This window comes from Panulirus ornatus, chromosome 8, assembly GCF_036320965.1.
Source record: "Panulirus ornatus isolate Po-2019 chromosome 8, ASM3632096v1, whole genome shotgun sequence".
Taxonomy (NCBI): domain Eukaryota; kingdom Metazoa; phylum Arthropoda; class Malacostraca; order Decapoda; family Palinuridae; genus Panulirus; species Panulirus ornatus.
In genome coordinates this window covers 20799050-20819222 of record NC_092231.1, presented here as the reverse complement: position 1 = coordinate 20819222, position 20173 = coordinate 20799050, and the positions used below count along the sequence as shown (strand labels likewise).

At 39.8% G+C, this 20173-nt stretch overlaps 1 protein-coding gene across 1 annotated transcript in view; it reads right to left on the bottom strand.

The window, feature by feature from the left end:
- Nucleotides 1-20173, bottom strand: part of Sec5 (secretory 5) — a 142079-nt gene that overhangs the window by 41464 nt on the left and 80442 nt on the right. The window contains exons 12-13 of the mRNA XM_071664208.1: nucleotides 10057-10171; nucleotides 4528-4683 (exon numbers count right to left, since the gene is read on the bottom strand). Coding sequence (XP_071520309.1) covers nucleotides 4528-4683; nucleotides 10057-10171 — 271 coding nt within the window. The remainder of the gene's footprint in view (nucleotides 1-4527; nucleotides 4684-10056; nucleotides 10172-20173) is intronic.

The following is a 20173-nucleotide window of genomic DNA, read 5'->3' as shown; positions in this document are numbered from 1 at the left end:
TTGAACAGAAACATAACAAACAAATAAGCACAAGTGCAAGTTCAGGGGCACACTCTTTCAGTACGCAGGGATGGATGCCATCAGGACCATAAGCCTTGCGTGTGTCCACAGAAAGAGGCACTTTTTGGACAGTCTGAAAAGAGATTACGGGAAGGGGCATGGGATTAGTAAGAGGAACATCAGGAGGTGAAGGAATGTTTCAGTCATCCACGGTGGAGTTAGAGGAGAAAAGGGAACCAAAGAGAGTTGCTTTGTCTATGGGAGACAGCTATAGTATCGTCAGAACAGAAAAGTGAAGGGAACATAGAACGACAGGTTATTAGAGCCCTTAACTAAAGACCAGAAAGACCTATCAGAGAATGATGAGGAGAGGTTATTGCCCTTCCTTTGAATAAAGGAATGCTTTGCTTCATGGCTAATGTGCTTGCAAAGATTTCGGGCAGTGATAAAAGTTGAATGGGAGCCAGAGGAAGGAGAGTTTTTCAAAGCCCGATATGTCTGATCCCTTGCATGAATGGCCTTAGAACATTAACATTCAAACTATGGACCATATGAAGAGGTCGTCTTGGAGGAAGAAGGGATAAATGCTTCCATTCCTGCAAGAATAATCTCTAATATGCATCTGGCGGAGACAGAAGCATCACCATATAAGAGACAGTAATTTATCCTAAGACAGAGAAGAAGTTATGTAAGTTATTCCAGTCAGCTTTGTTCAAGTGCCAATATATATGCTTAAAAGGAGCTGCTGGAGGGGGAGGTGCCATTATAATAGATACATTCATGAGAGTGTGATCAGATGAACTAATTGGGGTAAGATTGTGTATTTACAGCCGCACAGACTTGAGGTGCAAATCAAATCTAGAATATTAGGAGAGTGGTCACATCGTTCTTGATAATGAGTAGGGTTGGAGATAATTTGCTCTAAGTTATTGAGGCTGGAGAACATGTGGGCTTCAATCCCTCCATCATCCGCATGGGAAGAATTCAGCTGTTCCCTATGGTGAATGTTGAAATCCCTGAGGTAGAGGATCTGCACATGTCCCAACAACTAAGGCCTGAGCCTGCAGCTATCAAAATGCTGCTACTTCCCATAGTTTCTGTATGAAGACCAGCTACAAGAGAACTGACTGTTTGGATACCTCTTCCTTTCTTTGAGCAGTGAAGTAGTGGAATTCTTGTCCTTCTTTCATCTTTCCCTCTTATTTTAACATTTATACCATTACAAAACAAGCCTACAAACACCTGAGGAGCTCAAATAAATTTTTCCTAAATTCATTATCTCACACACTATTTTCCTTTCTTTTAAGATGGCCATAATTGGGGCATGTTTCTGCCTGTGTCATGACGGGTTCCATTCCTAGAAAAGACCAGTGTTAAAAATATCAGTATAAAACAAATATAAACTTCCAGAGTTAAACTGGAGTTCTGTTCCTAGCCCCTGTCAAAGCCCTTCTTTTGATGAAAATTCTGTATTGTATTAACCCTCTAACCATTCAGAATATACTTGTATATCAATCAAGACAACTGCTCCATTTGTACACACTTAGATTTCCTGCCATTGTTTCAAAGCTTAGTTCTGGGTTGGGGTTGGAGGGAGTTCATATGGGTTCTCCATAAACCAAATTCATCCACTTCATTTTATTTAATGCACCCCTTTCCCCCCTTCTGCATTTTCATGCCCGATACCCTAAAGCCTTTTTCTCTTCATCCCTCCATCATCTTATCAGTTTCCCCCTCCTCCATGTTCCACTTCTGACTTACAGATCAATAAGTCTTTCTTTGTTCATCCTCTCCATATGTGTGAACCATTTCAGAAGACCTGGTTGGCCCTCTCAGTCAGACTGCACTACTACCATATCTCTGTCATCTCTTATGGATCAACCTTCCTCACACCATATATCATCATCAGGCATTTTACTTCTAATTTCTCCATCATCTTTCTTTCTTTGTTAAGGCTAGAGACCTCCATCCTTAGAACACTGTCTGGACTACTTTACCTTCAAATATGCCCTTCTGTAAGCAAACATACACAGACCTCTCCTTTCGTTCCTTAATGTCCCTCTTCTATCCTATGACTCATTTTAGTCCCCATGGTACCACATCCACTTGGAGGCACCTAATACACTCCACTTCCTCCAGGTCTAAACCAATCTGTTTCAACTCCATGCTGCACCTCTTTATCTTATCTGTTCACATTTACTCTCAAGTTTGTCCCTTCACACTTCCAAACTTAGTCATCAGCTTTTTGAGTCTCTCTAGAGTTTGCCACCACAGACTCAGCAAACATATCATAAACTCTGTTAAAAGAATCTCTTTTCAAAAAAGTGTTTAACTTCATTGCAGAATATGGTATCTACTGTAAGGTATGTGGTAGCTTGACAGTTTAATTCTGGGCAGTAACCAGGCAAATAGAATTTTCAAAATTGAGAGGTCAATGGTTCCTATCACTGCAAAGCTTATTGTTTTACTTTCTAATGTTTTGCGGTCAACTGCTTTTCAAACCAGGGCTGACATTAAAGTAGGGAGGATGTGAGCACTGAGTGCACCTGAGCCACCATCTACCCCAACCACATTCTCTCCTGCTGGGTTTCCATGTGGATGGACATGAGGTAGTTGGTTAAAGTGGGATACCTGTTATCATCCTGCTGCTGGATTCTGATCCTGTATTGGAACATTTTGGGGCCTGTCACTTCCTATCATTCTCAAAATGATTTGGTTGCGAATGGGAACCTATCTGAAAGGACCCAAGTCAGGAGGACACATGGGTTAAATGGGTTTTGGTACGATGACAAGCCGATGGCAGTTTCTGGTATGGTGGAAGAGACCCCTGGTTGTTGGTGTCTCCTGAGCCAGTATGTGTTGCCTCATTCTAGGTTATTAGCCTTGAGATATTAGTATGTAAATTTTGTGTTTGGTCCTTTCTGGTCATGTTTCTGACTAGAATACATGTAATGGTTGGTGTATCAATTTTCATCACTCACCCTTTTTTCTTGTACATATATTGTATTTTTCTTTAATGGAATCTTAATACTCTACAAGAATATGGTTAGCTAGGTAAGAAGCAAGGATCCTGTACACGGCTTGAAAAAATTAGCAGTTAGTGGTGAGATAAGGTGTCATGTAATACTGATGTATCAATATGTATTCACTTATGTCATTTTTGAAGGACAAAGTAATATGGTACAAATCATGAAAATTGCATAGTACAATTCATGAAAATGGTGGTTCACAAACAAGAATAATGAAGAGACTTCATCCATAAGGAGTAGAAACAAACCTGAGAAATGAGCCAGGGATGCACACGAGTTTGGGTGGCTGACTGAGAAGAATGAGAAAAGCAATGCTAGATGAAGGAATGACAATATCAACTGAAGCAAGAGAAATGAAAAAAACAATGCCACACAGGAAAAATGATATCAGTTGGAGTCATATCAAGGAGGAATGAGAAGAGTAATGTCACGAAGAAGAACACTGCTATCAATGGAACATGGGAAATCAAAGACAGAAATGAGTAACAAGGAAAGTTATACCAATGATTACTGGACGATGAAAAACTTAGTATGAGCTGGAGAAATTCCAGCAACAACACTGATTCAAGCTGGAGAAACAGGGAAAGTAGTGCCAAGTGAAAGATCAGCAAATAGTCTTCACCTTCAGACTGCTCAGTCATAAGGAAATTTGCAAGAGTTTCAGACATTCTTAGCCTCTCACACTACATTTTCAAAAATCATTATTCATGCACAGACTCACTCGCAATCAAACATCTTTTCAAACCATTCCTCTGTTATCAACAATGCAATATCTTCTCTTGTATTACCATCTGTATAATCTTGCAAACCTGATTTCACACCCTTCATTCCATCCTACAAAAGGGTCCCACTACTTCTCAGCACTGTCTTAGACAAACCTAACATCTATAAAAGAATTATTTGAATTTCCTTACTATTGTCATAGCTATCATGAATATCACTAACACCTTATCTCGGTAATTAGTGAAGCATATTCAAATATAAGACAAGCAAATGCAAATGAAAATAACTGTTTACAAGGAGTAAATACACTGACTACTCAATTGGTGATTCTAAGAAAATAATCTGACCCCTCTACCAAATACCTAAATCATCCTAGTAGATAAATGATATACTTTTTCATACATATTCGCCATTTCCTGTAGCAGTGAGGTAGTGTCAAAATCAAATGACTGAGCCTTGGAGGGAAAAATCCTAACTTGGCTCCAATTTCTGTTCCTTCTTTTGGAAAGTAAAACAGAACGGGAGGATTTCCAGCCCCCTGCTCACACCCCTCTTATTTGCCTTCTACGCCATGCAGCAAATACATGGGTAGTATTCTTTTTCCCTATTCCCATGGATAACAAATGATATACAAATAAGCAGATTTATTTTCCTAAACTCAATCTATTGTTGTTCTCCACAAGATTAATCACTTGAAACAAAATGAAGACCAGCTGTTTTGGGCATTAAAGTTCCATTGATGAAATGTCAACTACAAGATTTTCAAATACCTCACCTGAGCAAAAGCAACAATGACATTGTGTATGAGAGTTGTAATGTCTCTTCGGACTGTCGGGTGATCTAGAAGTGGTGTCTCTCGGTGGCTGGTTTCCAAAACAGTTTCTCGTACCAACTGTGCACATTCCACAATTACATTTTCACAAATATGTGGCTGTGGATATAAGGAGTTTATGAGTCTAATACACTAAGTAAAAAATAATGATAAGAGTTTGTACACTTATAAATACTTAACATTATGGGAGAGTGCATGGAAAGGTGTATGTGATGGAGGCATGTAAGACTGGAGATACGTGGAGACTTTTGTCGTGGCAATCCCCTTGATTACAGTTCCCGGAGGAATGAGCATAAGGTATATAGATATGGATAAACAATATGGAATACTTATTGGGGCAAGACAGTATCATAAAAAATGAAGTAGACATTTTATACATTCAGATTTATATGCATACATATGAGTGTGTGCTGTACATAAGGGGAGTTTCACATTCGTAGAGCCCCATCTCTTGAACACTTTCTGCAGTCATACAACCTCTTGAATTTCTGTATGCTGTGTGCATTAATCATGTCCTCGGTCAATCTGTTCCATTCATACACCACTCTTATAACATAAAAGTATTTCCTTACATCTACATTTACCAGTTTCTTACTTGATTTCATGTTATGTCCTGTGGTTACTCTATCCCTGCATCTCTCAAAGAACTGTCCATAGTCCACCTTGTCAATCTCTTTTAAAAACTTAAATGTTGTGATCAGGTCAACCCACAGTCAACTATATTTCAAGGTAAGTAAATTTAAGCCTCAAGCCTTTCCCTATAGCTTCACTCTATTTATTCTGTTGCCATCTTTGTTGTCCTCCTCTAGACCTTCTCTTAGAGCTCTTTGTTCTTCTTTAGGCATGATGACCAAATGTGAGAAGCATATTCTAGTTCTGGCCTTATGTATGATGCGAACAGCTTGCCAAATATTTCCTTATCCATATTCTGCAAAACTATTCTGATATTTGCCAGAAGACAGTTCATCTCCTTAACTTCTCTCCTTATACTGAACTCTATCAACAAGTTTGTGACAATGTTGATTCCCAAGTCTTTGTCACACACAGAATCCTAAAGCTCACTTCTTGTAAGGAAATAATCATATTAAGGCCTTCTTTCATTATGCCAAAGCCTCATTACTTTACACATGCTTGGGTAGAATTTTATCAACCACATTTCAGACCAACCATTTACTCCGTTTAGGTTCACTTTTAAATTGATACAATCCTCCCTGCTTTTCATTTCCCTTATGACTTCTGTATCAACTGTTTATATATATGTATTAATATAGATTCATTTTCTATTATTCATAAGTATCCAAGGACCAATCCCTGTGAAAGCCCTCGCTGATGCACAGGGCATCAGCAAAGTAGTGCCAGGAAACATACAAAAAAAAAGGCCACATCCACTTACACTCATTCTCTAGCCATCATGTGTAATGCATCAAAACAAACAAACTTTTCCATGGGTTCCTCTGGACATTTTACATTCCCTGGTTCAGTCCACTGGCAGCGCAATGACCCCAGTATACCACGTCATTCTAATTCACTCTATTCTGCACATGCCTTTCACCCTCCGGCATATTCAGGCCCCAATCACTCAAAATCCTTTTCATTCCATCATTCCGTCTCCAATTTGGTTTGCTGGTTCTCCTTGTTCCTTCCACTTCTGACACATATATCCTCTTTGTTAACCTTTCTTCACTCATTCTCTCTATTTGTCCACATCATTTCAGCACACCCTCTTCTGCTCTCTCAAGCACACTCTTTTTATTACTAAACATCTCTCTTACTCTTACTCAGTCAAACCACCTCACACCACTTTTGTCCTCAAAGTTTCTATATCCAACAGATTCTCCTCCACATAGCCTTATCTACAGCCCTTAACCTTATCTACAGCCCTTATCTACCTGACCCTTAACCCTGCTGAACCTAATAACCTTGCTTTTATTCACACTTACTATTAACTTTCTTCTTTCAAATACTCTTACAAACTTGATAACCACCTTCTGCAGTTTCTCACTTGAATCAGCCACCTGTGCTGTATCATTGGCAAACAACAACTGACTCACTTCCCAGGCCCTCCTATCCCTCACAGACTGCATATTCACCCCTTTCTCCAAGACTCTAGCATTTAACTCCCTCACCATCCCATCCATATACATCTAATGTATATAAACATTTTTTTTTTTTTTTTGCTTTGTCGCTGTCTCCCGCGTTTGTGAGGTAGCGCAAGGAAACAGACGAAAGAAATGGCCCAACCCACCCCCATACACATGTATATACATACGTCCACACACGCAAATATACATACCTACACAGCTTTCCATAAGCAATATAAAGCTATCACATACACAGGAAACAAGAAAAGGATACTGATCCATCACAGCCAGCTGATTGTGGAAGTAGATGAATGTCTGACCCTGATTTGACTCAGGGAATTGCGGGCTCCAAGAGACCAGGAGCAATGGGCTAATGGTGTTAGCCTAGCCTGGTGGTTGTTGTTGACTGACTAAGGGCAGCTTTGACTGCTAAGCAAGCAGCTTCAGAGATTGAAAGGTCATTCACAAAGGGTGAGTGAAGCACAAGCTTCTGCACCAAAATATGAGTGTCAGAAAGAACCTCACCAGTACATTTCAAGGAATATATACCTCATGACTCATAGGACAAACCACAAAAGACAAACAATTCTAACATATACATGTTAGTTATAAGACGTTATCAGAGGAGAGAATGTTGATTATTCACAAAGGTAACAACTGAACATGACACTAGAAGAGGAAACAGAGAACAAAGTCTTATTAACAGATCAAAAGCATACAAAGTCTTGCTAACAGATCAAAGGCATACAAAGAAAACACACATGAGGCATAAACACAAGTGGAAATCCTAATTCCACCTGTTTTATGCTAAATGTGTTGAGAACATTATCCCTGGGGATAGGGGAGAAAGAATACTTCCCACGTATTCCCTGCGTGTCGTAGAAGGCGACTAAAGGGGAAGGGAGCGGGGGCTGGAAATCCTCTCCTCTCTTTTTTTGTTAATTTTCCAAAAGAGGGAACAGAGAAGGGGGCCAGGTGAGGATATTCCCTCAAAGGTCCAGTCCTCTGTTCTTAATGCTACCTCGCTAATGTGGGAAATGGTGAATAGTATGAAAGAAAAAGAAGTATTGAGAACATGTACCATTTAACTTTCATTTCTGATCCTCCAAATAGGTGAGGGTAGGTTCATTTAGTTACTAATCTTTGGGTTACTAATCTATGGGTGTTTATAATCTTTTGTTCACATGTTCTACGTACTATGGCACTGTCGTTAAGGTGAGAGACAGAAACATGTTTAAAGACTCTAACATGATGCTATTTTCTCAGTTGCCATTCAAAAAATTTATGACACATTAACATATGACAAAAGCAATACAATTATTTCTTATTTTTATTTATTTTTATTTTGCTTTGTCGCTGTCTCCCGCGTTTGTGAGGTAGCGCAAGGAAACAGACGAAAGAAATGGCCCAACCCACCCCCATACACATGTATATACATACACGTCCACACACACAAATATACATACCCATACATCTCAATGTACACATATATATACACACACAGACACATACATATATGCACATGCACACAATTCACACTGTCTGCCTTTATTCATTCCCATTGCCATCTCGCCACACATGGAAATAACATCCCCCTCCCCCCTCATGTGTGCGGGGTAGCGCTAGGAAAAGACAACAAAGGCCTCATTCGTTCACACTCAGTCTCTCGCTGTCATGAAATAATGCCCGAAACCACAGCTCCCTTTCCACATCCAGGCCCCACAGAACATTCCATGGTTTACCCCAGACGCTTCACATGCCCTGATTCAATCCACTGACAGCACGTCGACCCCGGTATACCACATCGATCCAATTCACTCTATTCCTTGCCCGCCTTTCACCCTCCTGCATGTTCAGGCCCCGATCACTCAAAATCTTTTTCACTCCATCTTTCCACCTCCAATTTGGTCTCCCACTTCTCCTCGTTCCCTCCACCTCCGACACATATATCCTCTTGGTCAATCTTTCCTCACTCATTCTCTCCAGGTGCGCAAACCATTTCAAAACACCCTCTTCTGCTCTCTCAATCACGCTCTTTTTATCTCCACACATCTCTCTTACCCTTACATTACTTACTTGATCAAACTGCCTCACACCTATTGTCCTCAAACATCTCATTTCCAGCACATCCACCCTCCTGCGCACAACTCTATCCATAGCCCACGCCTTGCAACCATACAACATTGTTGGAACCACTATTCCTTCAAACATACCCATTTTTGCTTTCTGAGATAATGTTCTTGACTTCCACACATTCTTCAATGCCCCCAGGATTTTCGCCCCCTCCCCCACCCTATGATTTACTTCCACTTCCATGGTTCCATTCGCTGCCAGATCCACTCCCAGATATCTAAAACACTTTACTTCCTCCAGTTTTACTCCATTCAAACTTACCTCCCAATTGACTTGACCCTCAACCCTACTTTACCTACTAACCTTGCTCTTATTCACATTTACTCTTGACTTTCTTCTTTCACACACTTTACCAAACTCAGTCACCAGCTTCTGCAGTTTCTCACATGAATCAGCCACCAGCGCTGTATCATCAGCGAACAACAACTGACTCACTTCCCAAGCTCTCTCATCCCCAACAGACTGCATACTTGCCCCTCTTTCCAAAACTCTTGCATTCACCTCCCTAACAACCCCATCCATAAACAAATTAAACAACCATGGAGACATCACACACCCCTGCCGCAAACCTACATTCACTGAGAACCAATCACTTTCCTCTCTTCCTACACGTACACATGCCTTACATCCTCGATAAAAACTTTTCACTGCTTCTAACAACTTGCCTCCCACACCATATATTCTTAGTACCTTCCACAGAGCATCTCTATCAACTCTATCATATGCCTTCTCCAGATCCATAAATGCTACATGCAAATCCATTTGCTTTTCTAAGTATTTCTCACATACATTCTTCAAAGCAAACACCTGATCCACACATCCTCTACCACTTCTGAAACCACACTGCTCTTCCCCAATCTGATGCTCTGTACATGCCTTCACCCTCTCAATCAATACCCTCCCATATAATTTACCAGGAATAATCAACAAACTTATACCTCTGTAATTTGAGCACTCACTCTTATCCCCTTTGCCTTTGTGCAATGGCACTATGCACGCATTCCGCCAATCCTCAGGCACCTCACCATGATTCATGCATACATTAAATAACCTTACCAACCAGTCAACAATACAGTCACCCCCTTTTTTAATAAATTCCACTGCAATACCATCCAAACCTACTGCCTTGCCGGCTTTCATTTCATGCCGGCTTTTATTTCTTATGGAACATAATATATCTTTGCAATTATCAAGACGGCTCTGATATTTCAAAGGAAACTGACCACTTAAAATCAATAGGACTGGAAACCTGACTCACCAAATGAGTGCATCCACCATTTTCATCATCAACCTCCAATTGCCACTTTTCACGTGTGTGCAAACTTCGCACATGCTCCACCGTTTGTTGAAATAGTGAAGTCAGGCAGTGAACCCTGAAACATCAAATACTTACTGTTAGACACTTCCACATATAGTAATGTTTGCTTTCTGGTTGTTACAAAAAATAACATCAAACATTACAAAAAGGTTGAGGTAAACTTACTTAATACACTGTTCCAAAAACTACATCTATTTTTGATTCAGCATGCATAAACCATTTAAACTGAGGGTATTGCCTGGAAAGTACACCACAATGTGTGCAAAAAAAATACATTTTTTTTCTTTGGTGAATGATAGATTAACAATGAAAAGTAATGCGGCATAGTTAGAATAACTCTAAATCAGACAGGTCCACTGCAGGGTGAGGATGGAGGGAGGTGTGGATGTCATGTCTAATATCTCCTCATAGGAAGTGAGGATGGGGAGATCCCATTCCTTATTTTCACTTGAGCTATTTTTTTCACATTCTATTCATATCTCACATACAGGCACAGTTAGTAGTCAATTACTTGAATGTATATGTAGAAATATTAAACAAACTACAAATCAGTGTGAGGGAAAGAGTCTGGTGTTGTTTCTTTTCTCATCGTGAGTGTTGTTTCACTTTCAACTTTTTCATACTCAAGCATAGTGCTGGTGGTAAATACCATGAGTACATTTACATATGTAAGGGAGAATGATTCGGTAAACAGAGAAGAGGTAGTAAAAGCTTTGTGGAAGATGAAAGCCGGCAAGGCAGCAGGTTTGGATGGTATTGCAGTGGAATTTATTAAAAAAAGGGGGTGACTGTATTGTTGACTGGTTGGTAAGGTTATTTAATGTATGTATGAATCATGGTGAGGTGCCTGAGGATTGGCGGAATGCGTGCATAGTGCCATTGTACAAAGGCAAAGGGGATAAGAGTGAGTGTTCAAATTACAGAGGTATAAGTTTGTTGAGTATTCCTGGTAAATTATATGGGAGGGTATTGATTGAGAGGGTGAAGGCACGTACAGAGCATCAGATTGGGGAAGAGCAGTGTGGTTTCAGAAGTGGTAGAGGATGTGTGGATCAGGTGTTTGCTTTGAAGAATGTATGTGAGAAATACTTAGAAAAGCAAATGGATTTGTATGTAGCATTTATGGAGCTGGAGAAGGCATATGATAGAGTTGATAGAGATGCTCTGTGGAAGGTATTAAGAATATATGGTGTGGGAGGCAAGTTGTTAGAAGCAGTGAAAAGTTTTTATCGAGGATATAAGGCATGTGTACGTGTAGGAAGAGAGGAAAGTGACTGGTTCTCAGTGAATGTAGGTTTGCGGCAGGGGTGTGTGATGTCTCCATGGTTGTTTAATTTGTTTATGGATGGGGTGGTTAGGGAGGTGAATGCAAGAGTTTTGGAAAGAGGGGCAAGTATGAAGTCTGTTGGGGATGAGAGAGCTTGGGAAGTGAGTCAGTTGTTGTTCGCTGATGATACAGCGCTGGTGGCTGATTCATGTGAGAAACTGCACAAGCTGGTGACTGACTTTGGTAAAGTGTGTGAAAGAAGAAAGTTAAGAGTAAATGTGAATAAGAGCAAGGTAATCAGGTACAGTAGGGTTGAGGGTCAAGTCAATTGGGAGGTAAGTTTGAATGGAGAAAAACTGGAGGAAGTAAAGTGTTTTAGATATCTGGGAGTGGATCTGGCAGCGGATGGAACCATGGAAGCGGAAGTGGATCATAGGGTGGGGGAGGGGGGCGAAAATCCTGGGAGCCTTGAAGAATGTGTGGAAGTCGAGAACATTATCTCTGAAAGCAAAAATGGGTATGTTTGAAGGAATAGTGGTTCCAACAATGTTGTATGGTTGCGAGGCGTGGGCTATGGATAGAGTTGTGCGCAGGAGGATGGATGTGCTGGAAATGAGATGTTTGAGGACAATGTGTGGTGTGAGGTGGTTTGATCGAGTAAGTAACGTAAGGGTAAGAGAGATGTGTGGAAATAAAAAGAGCGTGGTTGAGAGAGCAGAAGAGGGTGTTGAAATGGTTTGGGCACATGGAGAGAATGAGTGAGGAAAGATTGACCAAGAGGATATATATGTCGGAGGTGGAGGGAACGAGGAGAAGAGGGAGACCAAATTGGAGGTGGAAAGATGGAGTGAAAAGGATTTTGTGTGATCGGGGCCTGAACATGCAGGAGGGTGAAAGGAGGGCAAGGAATAGAGTGAATTGGAGCGATGTGGTATACAGGGGTTGACGTGCTGTCAGTGGATTGAATCAAGGCATGTGAAGCGTCCGGGGTAAACCATGGAAAGCTGTGTAGGTATGTATATTTGCGTGTGTGGACGTGTGTATGTACATGTGTATGGGGAGGGTTGGGCCATTTCTTTCGTCTGTTTCCTTGCGCTACCTCGCAAACGCGGGAGACAGCGACAAAGTATAAAAAAAAAATAAAAAAAAAAATATATATATATAAATATATATATATAAATGAAGTAACTTCAGGTGCTGCGTAAGTTATTCCTGTATTTTCTTCTGAGTCGTTGATAACCATTTTACATTAGTTAAGAACATTCACATGTTTGAGTTGGTGATGACATGTTCTGTGCAGCTTATTGTGTGTCTGAGAGTAGTTCTGTAACCAGCTATTTCCATCTCAGTAATGAGTTACGAGAGATTGGAAGATAGGGGGATGGTAATGTGGAATATAAACATTGATTATTAGATAAAAGCAAAATTACTTTAATTTTTTAATAATTGTACTATATTTTACTGATTATTTGCCATGCACTAATGAGTAGTTACAGTATTTTTCATTTTTCTTTGCTCATTATGAAATATATTGGTAAAACTAGAAAGCACATAAAAATTGACAAATTACAAACAATGATATAAGGAATAGTGTGCATTAGTGGCTGTTAGGTCTATGTACCCTCTTGATCCTCCTCAGGTAAAGCCATTCATGCATAATATTAATGAAAAATAGTACATTCAATTCTGTGAACAAAGTAGTTTTGTATGAATCATGAAAAAAAGTGAAAATACATATGTGAAGCTAGCTACAAATCTCAAATAGAAAAAAAATAATAGCTAAAAAGTAATGCTTACTTTGTGGCAAACACATGTTTAGCAATGTGAGTGTGACTTCATATTTGAATGTGTTGGATGATTATGTAATAATTATTATTGTAATTATGCATTCTGTTTACATTAGGTAGAACAGTTTTTGAGATGCATTTCTATATTCAAGATTGATGGCTGAGATAAGACTTTCTTGATAGAATTGCCCTTCCTTTTTATGATGCTAGTGCTACTTAAATATGTTTAGTAACTGCTAAAGTGTTTGACCCATACTTATGTTCATTCAATATCTAGTACAGGCTCATTTGTAGTAGGAGTACTTGTTGGATGCTTAGGCATAGCAATGACTGGTTTATGTAAAGTGTATAAATATAAGGGGATAGGGGAGAAAGAATACTTCCCACGTATTCCCTGTGTGTCGTAGAAGGCGACTAAAAGGGAAGGGAGCGGGGGGCTGGAAATCCTCCCCTCTCGTTTTTTTTTTTTTTTTTTTTTTTTTTATTTAATTTTCCAAAAGAAGGAACAGAGAAGAGGGCCAGGTGAGGATATTCCCTCAAAGGCCCAGTCCTCTGTTCTTAACGCTACCTCGCTATCGCGGGAAATAGCGAATAGTATGAAAAAAAAAAAAAAAAAAAAAAAAATATATATATATATATATTCCTATGAGTTCACTCATAGGAACATCTTGATCATGCGCAAAATTGTGATCCTTTCCAATATATATATATATATTCTTTGAAATGTACAGGTATGTATATGTGCGTGTGTGGACATGTATGAATATACATGTCTATGTGGGTGGGTTGGGCCATTCTTTTGTCTGTTTCCTTATGGTACCTCTCTAACACGGGAGACAGCAACAAAGTATAATATAAATAACATTTACATATGTTAAACTAATTCACACTACAATAAGTGTGATAACAATGAGTGGTTGGCATATGTAGGCATGTGTTTTCTCTGGAACTATTTTAGGTTTTCACCTACCATCCAATACAAATGTTCTCCATAACCCCATGATTACAATAAGAGAGAGTTTCTTATACAAGTGTAGGGGTCATTGGGAATGCCACCTGTGCAGGCCTCCCTCATTTGTACATAATTCTGCTTAAAATCACTTTTCTCATTTCATGTTTCTACTTTTCTTAGAAATATTTTTGTTATCACCAGCATCATCAAACGATCTACAAATTTTTAATGGGGTCATCTTGTAAGCATGACCTTTAGGTTAAAGGCCATGCACTTACAATAGTTGCTGTAAGGGTACAGAATAGAGCAAAAATTTTTCCTGTGCCTATATATATATATATATATATATATATATATATATATATATATATATATATATATATATATATATATTCCTATGAGTTCACTCATAGGAACATCTTGATCATGCGCAAAATTGTGATCCTTTCCAATATATATATATATATTCTTTGAAATGTACAGGTATGTATATGTGCATGTGTGCACGTGTATGAATATACATGTCTATGTGGGTGGGTTGGGCCATTCTTTTGTCTATTTCCTTGTGGTACCTCTCTAACACGGGAGACAGCAACAAAGTATAATATAAATAACATTTACATATGTTAAACTAATTCACACTACAATAAGTGTGATAACAATGAGTGGTTGGCATATGTAGGCATGTGTTTTCTCTGGAACTATTTTAGGTTTTCACCTACCATCCAATACAAATGTTCTCCAAAACCCCATGATTACAATAAGAGAGAGTTTCTTATACAAGTGTAGGGGTCATTGGGAATGCCACCTGTGCAGGCCTCCCTCATTTGTACATAATTCTGCTTAAAATCACTTTTCTCATTTCATGTTTCTACTTTTCTTAGAAATATTTTTGTTATCACCAGCATCATCAAACGATCTACAAATTTTTAATGGGGTCATCTTGTAAGCATGACCTTTAGGTTAAAGGCCATGCACTTACAATAGTTGCTGTAAGGGTACAGAATAGAGCAAAAATTTTTCCTGTGCCTTCCTGGTGACAATATGTGGTGTGAGAGGCTTTGATACAAGTTAGTAATGAAAGGGTAAGAGAGTGAGAAGTGTAGTAATAAAAAGAATGTGGTTGAGAGCTGAAGAAGGTGTGGTGAAATAGTTTGAACATATGGAGAGAAGGAGTAAGGTTGACAAAGAGGATATATGCATCAGAAGTAGAGGGAATAAGGAGAATGGGGAGACCAAATTGGAGAGGGAGGATTCGAGTGGAAAAGATTTTGAGTGCTTGGGGCCTGAACACCCAGGAGGGTGAAAAGCATGCAAGTTATAGAGTGAATTGGAGTAATGTGGTGTCAATGGACTGAACAAGGAAATGTGACACATCTGGGGTAAACCATGGAAAGGCCTGTGGGGCCTGGTTATGAATAGGGAGCTTTGGTTTTGATGCATTACACATGACAGCTAAAGAATGGATGTGGCCTTTCCTTGTCTGTTCCTAGCACAAACTCAGTTATGCAAAAAATAAAAAGAAATAATTCCAACTGTGCTGTGAAGAAGACAAGGCTTCATTGGCAATCCCTGCCTGAGAACTGCCAGGTCCATAAAAAAAAAAAGTAGCACTCTAGGCCACAAGAAAAGTGAGGAGCATAATTAAGTGGAACCCTGTGTCAATACAGTTGGGCTCCAACACTTCAAAGCCAGTGTTCTGAGTAAAAACAAGAAACCTTGAGCCCTCAAGTATCTTACCAGCTGTCTGCCTGTGCTATATTATACCAAGAAAAGTGCATGGTTCACACAAGCTATCTTTCCTGACTGGTTCCTTAAGAATAACCTAGCAAGAGTCTGTCATGAAAGTGGCTCCACTTAAAGTGAAAGCCCTGTTCACTCTTGACAATATTCCAGTCCATTCAAGATAAAGTGAACTGCTCATCTGGAATGGCCACATCAAAATAATGTTGCTGCAGACAACACTACTTCTACTTCCCTAAACTAGCCTATGGAACAGGGGATTATCATATCTGCTGAGAAAGTTTACAAGAAAAAGCATTTGGACCTGCATTACCTAGTCAACATTGGCCCTGAGGAGGAGGAAGACAGAGCTGAACAGACCCTACAAAATCTTAAACACTACAACATTAAAGATGCAGTTTTTATTTGTGCTGATGCTTGGGACTCTGTTCCTGTGGACAAACATCAACATGAGAGGAAAGGTGGTATAGAAACATGAAGAGAAGCCTGACCTCAGGGGATTCCAGACAGAGATTTTGCTTGGGTCTTCAATCAAGCTGGGGTTGAAGGACGATGCTGACATGCCTGGTTACCATTAACTATGATGGCGAAATTGCCAACGAAGTGTCCAGATCCAGGTCCTCTGATCAGTTAAAAGAAGAGTTGGAAGAGGATTGAGTTCCTGACCCTAAGGAAGTGAATTTCAATGATACTTTGGCTGCCAATAACACCCTCCTCAGGTTCACTGAACAGAAAAACACCAGGAGGGTCAATACCTGGCATGAATTTGTGATGTACTCTAGGGAGACTTGTAAAAACATCAGGAGAAAATTGCACAACTGAAAAAGTCCCAGCACCAGGGATGCTTCTCCACAAGGGGGTTATCAATCACTAAACTCTGAAATAAAGGAAAAAGTTGAAAAATCCCTTTTCAGGTGATTTACTGGTGAATAGAGGTAAATCTAGTACCAAAAACTCCGAAGTACATTCAGGGCAGCTACAGCTATTGTCCCTTGTTGGGCACTGTAGACAAGTTGGTAAAAGGTCATTTGCTTGGAAGTGAGTGAAGAGATCCTCCAGCAGGTTTACCCCCATAAAAAGGAGCCGGTTTAATGCCTCTCTTCCTAAATATAATTTCTGTTGTTGTGGTTACCACCCTTATATGATGTCATACTCCAATGAAGGAAAAACCTGAATTAGTAGCCTTGTCCATTGTAAGGGAAGAGTTTCTTTTTCAAAGGGATCTGCCAGAGCCTTATTCTTTTTTTTAGACCATAAACTGTTAATGTTTTATGCACAGAAGGGGCATGGTACCAACACTTCTTTAGTGATGCACCAGGGATGCTTCTCCAAAAGGGGGTTATCAATCACTAAACTCTGAAATAAAGGAAAAAGTTGAAAAATCCCTTTTCAGGTGATTTACTGGTGAATAGAGGTAAATCTAGTACCAAAAACTCCAAAGTACATTCAGGGCAGCTACAGCCACTGTCCCTTGTTGGGCACTGTAGACAAGTTGGTAAAAGGTCATTTGCTTGGAAGTGAGTGAAGAGATCCTCCAGCAGGTTTACCCCCATAAAAAGGAGCCGGTTTAATGCCTCTCTTCCTAAATATAATTTCTGTTGTTGTGGTTACCAACCCTTATATGATGTCATACTCCAATGAAGGAAAAACCTGAATTAGTAGCCTTGTCCATTGTAAGGGAAGAGTTTCTTTTTCAAAGGGATCTGCCAGAGCCTTATTTTTTTTTTTTAGACCATAAACTGTTAATGTTTTATACACAGAAGGGGCATGGTACCAACACTTCTTTAGTGATGATGAGTAATTGACTCCTACTTCTTTTACAAAAAAATCCTCATGTACATGACCCTCTAAGGAAATAAAACTCCACCTATGATTTGAGGCATCCATCAAAACCATCACATAAGTAAGAGAAGTTTTCCATAGTAAAGGTCTATCGAGGTTCCTCCAATCTGTCCATCAACCTAGTGCAATGGTAATATCTTGAGGCAAGGTTTAAGTAGAACCCTGTTTAAAGAAAGAAAAGCCAACTATACCTAGAGAACTCACTTTAATCTGTAACCTCACATGTCACAGCACTAAGGTGCAAAATTAACTTAATCAACAGCTGCTTTTATCAATGTTGTGATGCCACAATCTGGGATTAAATATTTGAAGTAACTTTTTTTTTTTTTTTTTTTTTTTTATACTTTGTCGCTGTCTCCCGCGTTTGCGAGGTAGCGCAAGGAAACAGACGAAAGAAATGGCCCAACCCCCCCCCCCCATACACATGTACATACACACGTCCACACACGCAAATATACATACCTACACAGCTTTCCATGGTTTACCCCAGACGCTTCACATGCCTTGCTTCAATCCACTGACAGCACGTCAACCCCTGTATACCACATGACTCCAATTCACTCTATTTCTTGCCCTCCTTTCACCCTCCTGCATGTTCAGGCCCCGATCACACAAAATCTTTTTCACTCCATCTTTCCACCTCCAATTTGGTCTCCCTCTTCTCCTCGTTCCCTCCACCTCCGACACATATATCCTCTTGGTCAATCTCTCCTCACTCATTCTCTCCATGTGCCCAAACCATTTCAAAACACCCTCTTCTGCTCTCTCAACCACGCTCTTTTTATTTCCACACATCTCTCTTACCCTTACGTTACTTACTCGATCAAACCACCTCACACCACACATTGTCCTCAAACATCTCATTTCCAGCACATCCATCCTCCTGCGCACATCTCTATCCATAGCCCACGCCTCGCAACCATACAGCATTGTTGGAACCACTATTCCCTCAAACATACCCATTTTTGCTTTCCGAGATAATGTTCTCGACTTCCACACATTTTTCAAGGCTCCCAAAATTTTCGCCCCCTCCCCCACCCTATGATCCACTTCCGCTACCATGGTTCCATCCGCTGACAGATCCACTCCCAGATATCTAAAACACTTCACTTCCTCCAGTTTTTCTCCATTCAAACTCACCTCCCAATTGACTTGACCCTCACCCCTACTGTACCTAATAACCTTGCTCTTATTCACATTTACTCTCAACTTTCTTCTTCCACACACTTTACCAAACTCAGTCACCAGCTTCTGCAGTTTCTCACATGAATCAGCCACCAGCGCTGTATCATCAGCGAACAACAATTGACTCACTTCCCAAGCTCTCTCATCCCCAACAGACTTCATACTTGCCCCTCTTTCCAGGACTCTTGCATTTACCTCCTTTACAACCCCATCCATAAACAAATTAAACAACCATGGAGACATCACACACCCCTGCCGCAAACCTACATTCACTGAGAACCAATCACTTTCCTCTCTTCCTACACGTACACATGCCTTACATCCTCGATAAAAACTTTTCACTGCTTCTAACAACTTGCCTCCCACACCATATAAGTAACTTATGCAGTCAAAAGCCTTTTCTCATATAAGACACACAGAACCTGTCTTAATGCATCAATCTTTCCTGTGGCCAGTAAAATTCTGACTGAAAGTCAACCAAGATTTTTCTGGTTGATGATTCAACCTGCTTCTAAACAGGACACCTTAAATCATATTTCTTGCCTAACTTTTAATGAATTCCAAGTACAAGGATATATCTCAGAAAGACAAAGTCTGAGGCCTTATCAGAGAAAATTCTTTGAATCTCGGAGGTGATCAGTCCTGAAAAACTTGAGGGATTATACAAAACCTAAAAGGGCATCACCTGGACTGCCACGTTGGTTCCCAAACTTCAGGACCTAGAGTTTCCTCAACCTGGAATGAATGGAGAATGTACCAGTAAGTACATTTTATTTCCCAAACTGATTATCGAACTGTCAGCCATAAAGAATTGCTGACTGTCTGTATGGCAGTCATCCAAATTTGTACCATCTAAAGCAGGTCAAGTCTAAAATCATCCTCTTTCTGATTAGGTCCTTCTTATGACTAGAAAGAGGATATAAATGAAAACCAGTCCTCTTACAGGTTCCTATTATGTATATTTTAAAATTTCATGCCTATATTCTCTTAGACAGGGAGTAAGGGCTGTCCTAAATTCTGCTTTGAAAGGGAGTGACTGAAAAGTCTACTTCCAACAGAGCTCCTTTCACATCATTAGAAAACATCCATGTATCGGACTTTGTAAAAACTCAAAGTTATGGAACAGATTCTAATCTCAAATGGAGCTAGTCTCCTCTATATCATATCAATTTTAGTAATGTACTGCCAAAGCATGTACCTTGGAAGGAGCTATTTGGATAAAGATCTCCAGATTATCCTGTTTACTACCTTAAAAGGACTAATTAAAGATGATTTCCCTGT